General features: G+C 36.7%; 1 protein-coding gene across 3 annotated transcripts in view; it reads left to right on the forward strand.

Moving 5' to 3' along the window:
* Positions 1 to 3,947: 3,947 nt before the first annotated feature.
* The window catches only part of LOC106879400 (intraflagellar transport protein 43 homolog), a 50,980-nt gene continuing 40,202 nt past the window's right edge, over positions 3,948 to 14,725 (forward strand). The window contains exons 1-3 of one of the 3 annotated variants that reach the window (XM_014928941.2): positions 3,948 to 4,048; positions 7,543 to 7,596; positions 13,339 to 13,403. In XM_014928941.2, the coding sequence (XP_014784427.1) occupies positions 4,013 to 4,048; positions 7,543 to 7,596; positions 13,339 to 13,403 (155 nt within the window). In that variant the 5' untranslated portion in view covers positions 3,948 to 4,012. Of the gene's footprint in view, positions 4,049 to 5,106; positions 5,708 to 7,542; positions 7,597 to 13,338; positions 13,404 to 14,725 lie in introns of those variants that run through there. The other 2 variants (XM_014928942.2, XM_014928943.2) reach the window with 2 other exon arrangements.

Raw genomic sequence — 14,725 nt, forward strand, 5'->3', positions numbered from 1 at the left:
TGTGACTGTTTTGGCAGGATTTTTACAGTTGGATGTCCTTCCTGACACCAACCACTTGGTAGAGTGGACTTAGTGATTTTTACATGGCACAAGCACAGACGAGGTCAGTTTTGGCAAGGTTTTTACAGTTGGATGCCCTTCCTGACACCAACCACGTGGTAGAGTGGACTTAGTGATTTTTACATAGCACAAGCACAGACGAGGTCGGTTTTGGCAAGGTTTTTACAGCTGGATGCCCTTCCAAACACCAACTGCTTTAGAGTATGGACTGGGTGCTTTTAAGTAGCACCTGTACTGACAGGGTCACCAAGTACTTGCAAGACATAAAAAAATAAAACTTTCAAGAAGGGAGGAGGCATTGGAGGAGGTGATCTTGTGTCGGATGATGAAAGGTTATAGTGAGACAGAGAGACAGAAACAGGAGTCTTGCTGTAGAGGAAGTACAAGGTTACCTGGCTGGAGAGAGAGAGAATGAAGACAGAAACATGTCTTCGTGGAAGTACATGGTTACCCAACCTGAGGAAAGTGCAGGGGAAGGAGAGAGAGAGAGTGGGAGACAACAGGATAGAAATGGTGGCAGAATGCCAGGCATACTCACAAGGGACGGGAATCAGAATATAAATAGGATGGTTGAGTAAAAGAAGAGAGAGATACAGATGGTGGCAAGTGCCAGGGCATACCCTTGAAGTTTGAACACCATCGTATAAATGGCAGCATATTGCAAAGGAAGCGTGACTAAAGAGTGTGGAGGTGGAGAGGGAGTGACGAAAATCTGGATATATATAGAATTGGGAGGCTACCAGATAGCAATAATACAGAGGAACAGGGCCGTGAAGACAGGATTGGAGAGTGGGAGCTTGGCATAGTGTATGAAGGAGGAAATGTGAGGGAGAGAAGAAATGTGGAAATGTAGATTGGTTTGTTGGGGTAGGGTGAGTGAAAAGTTTTCTTGTTATGTGTGGGTGGAACACAGGTCGGAGGCTAGAAGATAGCAATAATACAGTGAGACAGGGCATGTTGGTGGAACACACAGGTCGGGGGCTAGTGGAGAGCAATGATATAGTGGCACAAGGCCAAGAGGACAGTTTTGAGGAGTGGGAAGTAAGCTTAGTGCATGAAGTGGAAATGTGAAGAAGAGAAGAGATGTAGAAATGTAGTTTGGGTTGTTGTGGTGGAGTATGTGAGAAGTTTTTGTATTAAGTTTGAGTGGGACACACAGTGCTTCTAGAACTCAGTTTCACTGATGTGGGCAGCTCTTCTCTAGAACTTCATACCACTAAACAGCTCAGTCCATTGTCATTTCCTCTGTGAGGCCCAACATCCTGAGATTGGTCCTAACCACTTCATCCCACGTCTTCCTGGTCTCCCTCTTCTCTAGGTACCATCCACTTTCAGGGATCAGCACTTCTTTATGTAGCTGTCCTGATTCATACACATCACATGTCCAAACCTACGTAGTCTTCTCTCTTACATGCTACATTTGATTCCTCTTATACCCAATTTTTCTCTCAGTATATTTGCACTCAATACATTGCACACAGGTTATCTCTGGGCAAAAACTATTAGTAAATGGATCTCCATCAGTTTCAGCCATGAGTATTCCAGATATTTGATCAGCTGAATAACCACTTGAATTATACTAATGACTAGTATTACTATGACTAATTACTTTAAGAGAACAGATGTATGTTGCCTTAAAGTAATCCTTAGGCAGAATCAGTGTGGCACAGTATGTGACAAAGTACATTAATTACAAGTACTTTCAATCCACTGGCTTAACCCTGCCCCCACCATACACACACGCATGAATAGAGATCAAACCAACAGCCTCATTAGGTTGAAATACCACTGCTATATTAACAATATTTTATCAATAATATATAGAATTGTATATATTGTAAGATTTAATGTAATAACTAAAACCCCTACAAAAGCTTTCCTATCACTGTCAAGTGCAAACTTTCAGGGTTACTAACACCAATGCTAGCACAATGAAAGGTAGATATAATATATAGAGAGTGTAGTTATAGAGCTACTTGAGTGGAAGAAAGTAGATATGTGTTGTGCACAAGAAGTAAGATACCACATGGACAAGAAATTCTTCAGAGTGAGTTACAACTCTAAAGACATATTTTTGGCAGACAGGTGGATAAATAAAGTACTTGTGGTAGCCAGAGTAGGTAACAGAATGATAATATTAGAGACAACACATGAGATCTCTACATAAGCACCACAATCAGGGCTAATAATGAGCAAACAACTGTTTTTATGGGGCTCTCTTGCATACTATCTCAGTAGCACTTAATAATCACATCAGTTATAATGGGTAGCAACTTTAAAGGTCATATTGAGCAGAACCATGATAAGTATTCTGATGCACATGGTGGCTGTGTGTACAAAACAAGGAATGAAGAGGGTTCTGTGATGCATATGACCTAATTATTTGTGATACTAACTTCAGGAAACAGTCAGCCAATCAGGTAAGTATACAAGCCAGAAGATAGATAGACCTTATACACATCAGAAAATGCAATAGGCAGATGTTCGTGAATCCTACATTTTTCCCCTAATAAAAAATGCATCATTCAATTCAGACTATTGATTAGCTTAAAAGCTAGACTGACCCAAAACACAACATCTACGGAAAGAAGATTTGAAAGATAAAATATCACTTTAGAAGACCAGAGAAGTACAAAGTAAAACATATGTCAAGAGTGAAGATCAGTTAGAGACTTGTAATATAGTAGTTAACTAGATTTATAAAACAATCAGCCGTAAGCCATAGATCAGATGTGTGGATGGAGTATCATTCTAACAAAACAGAAGATATACAGTAGAAACAGCTATAAAAGCTAAGTGACAAGTCTGGAAAGATGGTAGAAATAGGGAGAGTAAGGAACAATATCAGGTAATGAAAAAGAGAAGCTAGACATCAAGTATATTTAGCAAGGACAGAAGCAGAATTTGTGAGTGTTGGCAATGTTCTGTGGCATGAGAATCAGAGGTGTGAGATGTTCTAAATTGCAAAAGTAATGTGACACTATGAATCAGGACGTCGCTGGTGAAAGTGTGTATATAATGAATTCTCAATTGTTTCTCATTAGCAAGAATAGATTAAGACAGGTGTGTGGTGTGGTGAAAGTAGTGTCTGGCCAAAAGACAGTGAGGATTTCAAGGAAAAATTTAATCTCTCTCTCCCCTCTCTCAATATATATATATATATGTACGTATGTATGTTTATATATGTGTGTGTGTGTGAATATTTATACATCTAGCCAGATGTATGTATACACACACACACACACACACACACATGCATACACACATACATGTACACATGTATAATATATGCCTGGGGCTATATTATAAAACATTTTTTGCACATTTTTGTTTCTGGCTACCAGAAATTAAAAGTGAAATTAAAAGTGATGATAAAGAGGATGATGCTGACAAAAACACTTGTAACTGTGCTGAGGATAGGGAACGCTCCATAATGGATCGGCTGGATATTGTGTGTATTTACAGCCTCGTGGACTGAGCCAACAATAGTTAGCTTGTCTTAACATAACTAGACATTAATAACGGTGCGTAAACTGCATCCTTAGGTCCGTAGTACATTTTTTTCTACTCTAGGCACAAGGCCTGAAATTTTTGGAGAGGGGGCCAGTCGATTAGATCGATTCCGGTACGCAACTGGTACTTAATTTATCGACCCCAAAAAGATGAAAGCAAAGTCGACCTCGGCGGAATTTGAACTCAGAACGTAAAAACAGACGAAATACCGCTAAGCATTTTGCCCGACGTGTTAACGTTTCGGCCAGCTCGCCGTGTTGTCCATAGTACAATACCAACATATAATACTAACACCATAACTATAATCATCTGCAGCGGTGAAGAAAAAAGAAAAAACAAAATGAAATATAGCAGTTACCTCGCTTGGTACCTTCTCAGCAACAACAGTGATCTCCCCTAGTCTCGTCCCCAAGCAACCAGCCATGTATATAAATACAACATGGAGGACTTAGAGATCGGAGAAGCGAAATCGCGAGTGAGTTTAATCTACAGGTTATTTCACTATTTTTTAGATCAAAGTCAGTTCGTAGTGATTATGTGTATATATAAGACAGCCCTTTAAAATATTGTTCTTGCCACATTCTTAACCTTATTGTTGTGGCAGTTGTTGTTAAGGATGCTGACCCTAGCATCCTTAATCAATATTATTTGCACGAGCCTATAGCACGGGGATATGGAACTAAACAAATCAACCAATTAATGTCCACTCTGTTTAGAACTTGAAATGTAAAGTCTCCTTTTTAAAGAATCCAGCATGTTTGTCGATGTATATTTCGTTGATTTCTCTGTTACATTGACGAGACCTAACGAGAAATTTGTTCTATATTTTCTTTATATTGTGTGATAGTATTTAGGAAAGGCACCATAACAGTCCTCATTTTACTATTTCATAGAAAATTGAGGCTTTATATTTGCGTTATTAATTGTAACCATTCTTATCCATACTATTTGATATGTGATTGTAGTCAAGTCTGTCTAAATGCATTTCTTTATTGATTAAAATCTTGCAAGTAACCGATTACATACAAAGTCTTTTGTGTTTCGTTTTATTTGTGTAAATGAAACTCCTTTTTCTTTCCAAAAGTAGCCTATGGCAGTAAAAAAATAAATAATTTATTTTCTGCCTTCATCTTATATATATTTTTAATCATATGGAATTTACTATAAATATTCTTTTCGTTAATTTATGATCGAAATAAATTCAATTGTCAAAAATAAGGTTTTTACAAGTTTAGAAACTTTTTGTAAAAAAACACTTACATAAAACACTTAATGTGACAACAACCAATGCAGGAGCGATGATAATGTATGCACTCATTCAGCCTATGCTTGCATGTGAAGTAGACGTAAATGCTGATTAACATCACTTTCATAAAATACCGCTGAGGACAGACTGGAGTTACCTCCCTTGCCGTTTCCAGGTTGACATCAAGCCTAACATTTTTAGAAGAAAGGCAGAACGTCATAATGACATTGATTCCTTTCCCAAGCTTGAATCCAGATTATAGGGCTTATTTTTTTTTAAGTGTTTGCTCATTTATTTCTGACACATGCTGGCAAAATCATTAGAGTGTCAACCTCATAGTGTTTGTTCTGTCTCTAAACTTTCAAGGTTCAAATCTCAAATCCGCCTTTCACTCTTCTAGCTTTTAAAATTGAAGTGTCAAATTCGTAGAACTTTTAGGATATTAGACACAATGGCTTGTTCTGGCTATTTAAATTTGACTGTAACAATACGGGTACCAAGTTGTATCAGCCCATTTTTCGTTGGACATAGGTGGCATCAAGATGGAGACTTGTTGAATAAGTAAAGGCTAGTCTTCTAGATTGTGCCCTGGATAGAAACTTCCCATGTGCAAAAGTATACATAATCAACCCTGGTTGATGGAGGCCTGGAATTATTGTTAACTCTTTTTCTAACTGTTCCTCACATTCATGGAATTTTTTTGGCCCACACTACACGAAGGGTTGGACAAGAATTCCGCTCTGATATCCCACAGCTATGTTTCCGTTTTACACTACTGGTGTCATTAGACTAAGATGTAGGTAATTTCTGAGGTGAATTCGACCAACCAAAAATCGTTTGTTGTTGCTTAGCCTCAGGTCATCATTGAATCGAGCAGACTTCAAAATGGTAAGCATTCAGTAGAAGTCTCAATTAAATGCTTAGATTTGTCCTAAGTTCAAATCCCAGTGGAAGAAACTTTTTCCTTTATGTTTCTGGTAGTATTCTATAAAGCAAGTACTAGTAATATACTAGTTCAATACAGTCTGCTTTACTTCTCCCCTCCAATTATTGGCTAAATAAAAATATGATCATTAGTCTAGTGGTGGCCAAAATTCTCTTCTGACCCAATTTCCTGTTGGGTTGATTCCCTTAGCCGTTTCCACTTTTCAGACCCTAACAGACTGTGAAGATTTATGCTTGGAATTGTCTTGCTCCTAATTTGGCTGCTTTCCAGGGCTGCTGAGCCCATATTACTTATCCAGTCATACCTCCTGTGTAGTTGTGAACAAAATAGATCCTTCTCTTGGAGACATTCTTTAACAAAAGCTAAGATGTGCTTCATTCCCAGTGGTCTTATAGTACACTGAACACTACCCCTGAATTTTTAAGTCTTTGTGCTATTTCTAGATAGTTGTTAACATTACATTGAGTTCATCTGTCCTATGCTACCTAACTATTGAGTACAATAGTGTAAGTTAAAAGAAGGGTATTTATATTTATCAGAGAGAGGATGGTTAGGGTACATGACCTATTGTATTTTCAGAGCCTTCAAAACTAATGGAAGGAAGTGAGGAAATTATCTTCAAACTTGAGACCTGATCTAAATCTTTTTGCTGAAGTAACCGAGGTGCCAGTTAATGGTCTTCAACTGAATAATGTAACAAGTCTATCACCCAGAAATTCAATACAAAGTGCCATAAGAAATACTGCAAGTATAGATAGCACTGATCATGAAAGGTCAAGCAATCAATTCTACTGCAATGATAATTCAGTCACAGTCAGAACCATAACCTCTGAATTGTTAAAGCACCTGATGCTCTAACAATTCTGCCAATCCACTACTCTACTGTGTTCCTAGTAACTGCCCTCACTCTGCAAGTCTGAAGTGGAAGCCAGTTTAGTCTTCGAAAGCCTAAACATACAATTAGTTATACCTGACTACATGCTTCTGGTAACATTTATAAGTGATCTGACAAAAATTGACTTTATTTACCCTAAAATTGTATAACCTGATATAAATAGTCATTATTTTCTGATCTAAGAATTGTGAATCTGGTGAAGATATCTGATAACTGACAATTCTGCTGAATAAACACAGTTTTGCCTTTCATCTCAGTAGACTGGACTCACAGTATAACTCCTGCAGTCAGACCTGAACTCATTTCCAGCGATGTGAGCTTCTGATGTCTCATTCACTTATCTGTTATAATTTTATTTATGATGCAGAGGTTGGATTTGAATTTTAAAAAATTATTTCAGTACAGAGATGGCTTGTTTGGTTAAGAAACTCACTTTGCAACCTTGTGATTACAGGTTCTGCCCCACTGTGCAGTACCTTGGGCAAGTATCTTCTACTTGCCAAGGATAACTCCAGGCCATCCAAGGATAACTCCAAGCCATCCTTGTGAGTGGTTTTGGTTGTTGGAAACTATGTGGAGGCCTGTCATATATATATGTGTGTGTGTCTTTGTGTTTGTGTTTGTTTCCCCCATCACCTGACAGCCAGTGTTGGCTTATTTACATCCCTATAATCTAGTAGTTCAGCAAAAGAGACTAACAGAATAAGTACCAGATTTAAAAACCAGTACTGGGGTCAATTTCTTTCACTAAATGTTTCAAGATGGTGCCCCAGCATGGCCTCAGTGCAGTGACTGAAGCAATTAAAAAAAAAAAAAGAATGATACCATATGTACTATTAGCTATTTTTGTTTTCCAGATTGTTTTCCATTTTGTTTTTCCAGATTGCAAAACAAGGAAGACGAGCAGCAAAGTCTTCACAACCAAATGAATCACAGGTAACTGAAAATGTTATTCGCTTTTCTTTTTGTCTTGAACTCATTATATAATAAATGCAATTACAATATTGGTTTCAAATTTTAGCACAAGGCCAAAATTTCATGGTGGGGTTAATTTCGATTATCAGTGTACTTATTTTATTGAGCCTGAAAGGATAACAAGCATAGTTGACCTTGATAGAATTTGAACTCGGAACATAAACGGATGAAATGTCACTAAGCATTTTGCCTGGCATGCCAACAATTCTGCCAGCTCACACCATAAAAGTAATTATAATATTAAATGGTGCATGGCAGTGAGCTGACAGAATCATTACCGCACCAGGAAAAATGCTTGACAACATTTCTTCTTCTGGCTTTACAGTTTGAGTTCAAATTCCATTGAGGTCGACTTTGCTTTTCACCCTTTCGGGGTCAGTAAAATAAGTACCTGTTGAACACTGGGGTCGATGTAACTGACTTATATCCTTCCCCAAAATTGCTGGCCTTTGCCAAAATTTGAAATCAATATTTATTTCTTTATTGCCTACAGGGGGCTAAACATAGAGCGGACAAACAAGGACAGACAAAGGGATTAAGTCAATTACATCGACTCCAGTGCATAACTGGTACTTATTTAATCGACACCAAACGGATGAAAGGCAAAGTCGACCTCAGCGGAATTTGAACTCAGAACGTAGTGGCAGACAAAATACTGCTAAGCATTTCACCCAGTGTGCTAACGATTCTGCCAATATTAAAGGACGTAGATCAATGAGTCCTAAACAGTGCTCTATGGCACTGTTCTATGGCACACAGGTGTGCAGTAAGATGTAGTTATGTGTGCTGAAAAAATAATATAAGGATTTTTAAAAATAGGAAAAATACAACCAGAAATTCTAAATATGATGTTTTGATAACTGTGCTTTAGGGTGGTAAATTGAGAGAGTAATAAAAGCATTGAATAGAATATCTCATGATGTTTGTTCCAAACTGTTTGCTAGGTTCAAATCCCACTAAGGTCAACTTAGCCTTTCATTCTCTTCGGTTAGATAAAAAAAAAAGTACCAGTTAAGGGTAGTGGAGTGACAAAACTGTTAGAGTATCAGACAGGAAGCCTTGAGGTGTCAATTCCAGCCAGGGTCAGATATTAAGACCCATAGATACCCTAAGCACTTAAAAGATTTTGGGGCCCCCTATGTATATGTAATTCAAAATCCAAACAATAATAAACCATAACATAAATTTTTATTTTTCAAAATGCAACAAAACTAACAGTAAGATGGAAAATAAAGTGTATTTTTGTATTCTTCCATTTTATTTATATTCAAAAAGTTTTCTCCTACTATTTTTAATTGCAAAGCCTTTGATCAGATCCTCATTGTGACATCATGAACACTTTGAAATTATATTTCCAATCACAAACCACTTCAAATATTATTTTAGCAAGTTTAAAGTGATTTTTTTGTACTGTAAACCATTTTCCATTGCTGTGATGCCCCACTTCCCTTGATGCCCTAAACATGTGCTTATTTTGCCTAACTGTTAATCCAGCACTGATTCCAGCTCTATAATTCTGGGTTCAAATCTCATCCTGTCACTTAGCATCAGAAATCTAAAAAGAAAAAAAAAATGAAAACATTCTTTACATTGGTTTGGTTGGAAAGTTGACAGCCACCACCATTAACAATGCTGAATGAAGAAACAGTTACTCGATAATTTTCTCGAGTTTAGCCCTCTTGCTACCATATTTCTGTTGAAACCCTCTGCCTTTGTTTCAATTAATTTTTGAAAATAATAGGAGTGGGTGTGTGGTAAGTAGCTTGCTTACCAACTACATGGTTCCAGGTTCAGTCCCACTGCGTGGCACCTTGGACAAGTGTCTTCTACTATAGCCTCAGCCCGACCAAAGCCTTGTGAGTGGATTTGGTTGACAGAAACTGAAAGAAGCCCATCGTATATATGTATATATATGTGTATGTGTGTGTGTTTGTGTGTCTGTGTTTGTCTCCCCAATATCGCTTGACAACCAATGCTGATGTGTTTATGTCCCCGTAACTTAGCGGTTCGGCAAAAGAGACTGATAGAATAAGTGCTAGGCTTACAAAAAATAAGTCCTGGGGTCGATTTGCTCGACTAAAGGCGGTGCTCCAGCATGGCCACAGTCAAATGACTGAAACAAGTAAAAGAGTAAAAGAGAAGTTAGTAAATCTTTTTTCTGTTTTAAATTTTGGCACAAGACCAACAATTGAAAGTGAAGTTAGTCAATTACATTGACCCAGTACGTAACTGGTACTTTATTTTATCATTCTCAATAGGATGAAAGGCAAGGTGACCTTACAGGATTTGAGCTAAGCACATAAAGAACTGGAAGAAATGCTGTCCTACATGATAACAATTCTGCCAGCTCACTGCCTTATCTTTTAAAATAAATTTACATGAAATTTTTATTCAAGGTTCTAATTTAGATCACTTTAAAAAAGAAAATTCGTATTATAGAACTGAGATGGTCTCAAATGGGTTGGTTATGAAAAGGGTTCAATTATCTATTTTTATAAGTTAAAATAAATAAATATTTCTTGCTACATTTATCTTTATTTAATGCTCAAAATGTGTTTAAGTGTACTGCAAGTAAGAAAATTTGGAGAAATATCAGTGTAGAAAATAAAAAGTTTAGGAAGGTATAACAATGCACTATAGAACAAAAAATGGACTATATATCTGTTGTAACTTGGTAAACTATAGTCCGATGATATTTCGGAATTAGAATTCCTTCTTCAGATCTTATTTGCTGGAGTCTCTGCTATAAACTCCAGCAAATAAGATCTGAAGAAGGAATTCTAATTCCGAAATATCATCGGACTATAGTTTACCAAGTTACAACAGGTATATAGTTCATTTTTTGTTCTATAGTGCATTGTTATACCTTCCTAAACTTTTTATTCTTTACAAACAATACACAATGCTTCAAGCGACCTACAATACTCTTCTATCTCAGTGTAGAAGTTAGACAGTTTCACCTGATTATTACAGAATCTATTTTGGAAGCTTTTGTTCCAAATTTAAACTTTGTATTCTGTCCGTTTCTGTCTCTTGGGAGAGAAAAAGATCTCAAACAACTAAAAAATAGTTAAGATATTGTTATCGATTCAGTTTCTACAATATCTTCTCTCACAATAAAGACCTTGTACTTAGTCAAAATATATTGATGATTAAGATAATAGTAAACCATTGGACTGACTATATATCTTATTGTACTTCTGTGCTGTGTGTGTGTGTGTGTGTGTGTGTGTGTGTGTGTGTGTGTGTGTGTGTGTGTGTGTGTGTGTGTGTGTGTGTGTGTGTGTGTGTGTTTTCTGTCAATAATGCCCGTTTCTAATTATTTGTTCTTATGTAGTCATAATAAAAAGCTTGTTTACTTCTTTAATCTTATGTCTTTCAGTCAAACCTATTATTGCTGCTATATTTCTCATAGCCTGACAAACTGTACTTGCAACACTTCTTAAGACTTTTTCATTCTTTCCATTTTTTTTTTTTTTTTTTTGGTCTTTTGTTTGAATTCCTTTTATGATTCTGTGTATTCATCATTGTTTTTCCTGACTGAGCACAGAGGCTTCTCTTCCTTTTTTTCCTAAATATATTTTCTTTCGTCCTGTAATTGCCAAGAGGGCTGACTCTGCTACTTTGAATAATCTTCTGCCTGCTTCTCTTCTTGTTATATATACAACCTACTAACATTACTGCATAGATATAGTCCATCCTATGTTTGTAATAACTTTCCTGGAGCATCCATTTCATTGAAATTATTTTTCATCTACTGAAGGAGAGCTGTGGTATATTTCAACATTGATCTCTTTATGACATTCTTTCTAGTTAGTTATATTTCAATATCTTTTTGACACATTCCTTGTACTTTTTTTCTTAATGTTTCATTTCTCTTTCAATCATGACTTCAGCCAGGGTCTCTTCATCTCATAATTCAACACACCAAGACATTATTACTTAAACGCAAGAAATCAACAGGACATCTATGTCTGCTTGTAACTAGATAGTTGTGTTGGCACTCCGTCGCTTATGACATCGATGGTTCCAGTTGATCCGATCAACAGAACAGCCTGCTCATGAAATTAACGTGCAAGTGGCTGAGCACTCCACAGACACGTGTACCCTTAACGTAGTTCTCGGGGATATTCAGCTTGACACAGTGTGACAAGGTTGACTCTTTGAATTACAGGCACAACAGAAACAGGAAGTAAGAGTGAGAGAAAGTTGTGGTGAAAGAGTACAGCAGGGTTCGCCACCATCCCCTGCTGGAGCCTCGTGGATCTTTAGGTGTTTTCGCTCATTAAACACTCACAACGCCTGGTCTGGGAATCGAAACCGCGATCCTACGATCATGAGCCCGCTGCCCTAACCACTGGGCCATTGCGCCTCCACATGTAACTAGATAGACACCTGAAACAATTAGCAAAAGCTTGGTGTACATTACCAAGTCATATCCACTTGCAAGTGACAGCTAGGCATGATGCATGCCTGCATCATCATCATCATCATTGTTATTGATGTGACAAGTTAGCAGAATTATTAGAGCATCAGAAAAATGCATGTTGCATTTCTTCCAGTTTTATGTTCTGAGTTCAAATCCTACTAAGGTCAACTCTGTCCTTCATCCTTTCGGGGATGGAGGTGGGTGATAAAATATAGTACCAGTCAAGTTCTGGGGTCAATATAATCAACTTGTCCCCTCACCTTAAAACTGCTGGCCTTTTACCAAAACTAGAAAGAATTATTATTATTATTTCACTAGTGCATGCTAATTTAGTTAGCAGGTATTTTATCTTGAAGTTGGGTGACAAGTCTCTTCAAATCTCAAGAGTCTTTCTTAGGATTCTTACAGAATATAAAATACTACTTTACTGCAGGTCAACAATGCAAGTTTCAATTCCAATTTCTTTCAGTCAATTATGTAACATTCTGAGTTCAATTTCCACCAAAGTTGATTTTGCATTTCACATTTTCAGGGTCAATAATATTAGTACAAGTGAAGCAGTGGGGTCAATGTAATTGGCTTAGCTCTTCCCCAATAATCGCTGGCCTTGTGCCTAAATTTGAAACCATTATTATTATTATTATTATTATTGAATTGGCAGAATCATAAAAATCTCGGTAAAAGATGCTTCACGGTATTTGTTCTGGCCTTTACATTCTGAGTTCAAATCCCACCAATGTCAACTTTGCTTTTCTTCCTTTCAGGGTCAATAAAATAAAGTACCAGTCAACTACTGGTTTCACTGGTATCAAATAAATCCCTCCTCACAAAATTACTAATTTTGTGTCTAAATCAGAAACTATTAAGGGTGATGGATTAGCGAATCATTAGAGTGCTGGAAAAAACACTTTGCTGTGTTTGTTCTTGCTCTTTACATTCTGAGTTCAAATCCCACTGAGGTTAACTGTACCTTTCATTTTTCTGAAGTTAATAATGTGTATGTGTGTGTGTGATATTGGTTTCAAATTTTAGCACAAGGTCAGCAATTTTGGGTTGACTACATCAACCCCAGCATTCCACTGGTACTTATTTTATCAATCCTGAAAGGATGAAAGGCAAAGTCAACCTCAGCAGAATTTGAACTTATATTGTACAGATGGACGAAATGTTGCAAAGCATTTTGCCTGACCTGCTAACGATTCTGCCCAGCTCACCACCTTATGCATGTGTAATATTAGTCTACAAAGTTTTCTATTGCTATAATTTTATTGCAGGAGGAACCAGTAGTTGAAGTAAAAGCCAGGGTGTCAGGATGGGTAGAAGAGTCCAACAAAAATCGGTAAGCCACAAGTATATATACATATATGTATGTATATATATATATATATATATATATATATATATATATATATATATAATTCTTTCTTATACAGGTCATATAACCTGAGGGATTTGGGGTGGGGAGAAGGTTGCAAAAATGAGATGTAGTATTTATGACAATCTCAAAATATTCATGATGTAAGTAAAAAACTGTATACATCAGTAGAAATTAGCCATTCCCTGAATTCACTTATACATATGTATTCATGCATTTATGTATATAAATATATTTGCATCCATTTTTTTTTCTTTCCATGATAACATGGGCTGGACAGGGAGTTTTAAAGACCTGTTTGTTTATTTTAGTAAGATATTTTTTTAATCCAGAATTCTTTGAAAACACATATTGAAATGTCAACAAGGAATGTCAACATATTCACCATTTCATTCTTTCATTCAAGCGATGCAAAGCACAAATGTGCGCGCACACGCACACACACACACACACACAAACACTGCACTGAAATTGCCTTGGTCCTCTGCCAACAGTTAATAAAAGAGTATGGTGATCTTGTCCATATCTTGTCCTGTATATCTTATCTGTTGTATGTGCTTCATTTTCCTTCTGTATATGAACATCATCATCATAATTGCTATCACCATTATCATCATCATTCACCATCACCATCATTATATTTTAATGCAAACTTTTCCATGCTTGCATAGGTCACATGAGAGTTTGTCGAGGCAGAGTTTTCTATGGCTTGATGCCCTTTCTGTTACCAACCCCCGTAACACTAGTTTCCAAACAAAGTAATAATCTCCTAGTATATTGAACAACAAACAGCCCAGGCATGTTTTATGTGAAGAACTGGAAACAAATGACATTATATGAAAGAAACATTTGTTTACAAAAATTGTACAACGTGTCAGGACATAAAGAAGTCTGGATATGCTTTCACAGATGATTGAAAGAAAACACAACTATCAGTGAAGCCATTATTTACAACTGACAAGCAAACACATGTGAAAATACAAGGAATTTGAACTAACTTATACAAACACATACATATATACACACTCATACACACACACACACATGTACAGCAGGCTTCTTTCAGTTTCCATTTACTAAATCGACTCACATATATTTTTGAACCTGGTACTTATTTTATCAGCCTGAGGCTATAGTAGAAGACACCTGCCCAAGGGACTGAACCTGAAACTATATGGATGATACACAGCCATGCCTATACACACACACACACACACACATATATATATATATACACACACACATATATACATATATATACATATATATATATATATATATATATA

Source organism: Octopus bimaculoides, chromosome 11, assembly GCF_001194135.2.
Source record: "Octopus bimaculoides isolate UCB-OBI-ISO-001 chromosome 11, ASM119413v2, whole genome shotgun sequence".
NCBI lineage: Eukaryota > Metazoa > Mollusca > Cephalopoda > Octopoda > Octopodidae > Octopus > Octopus bimaculoides.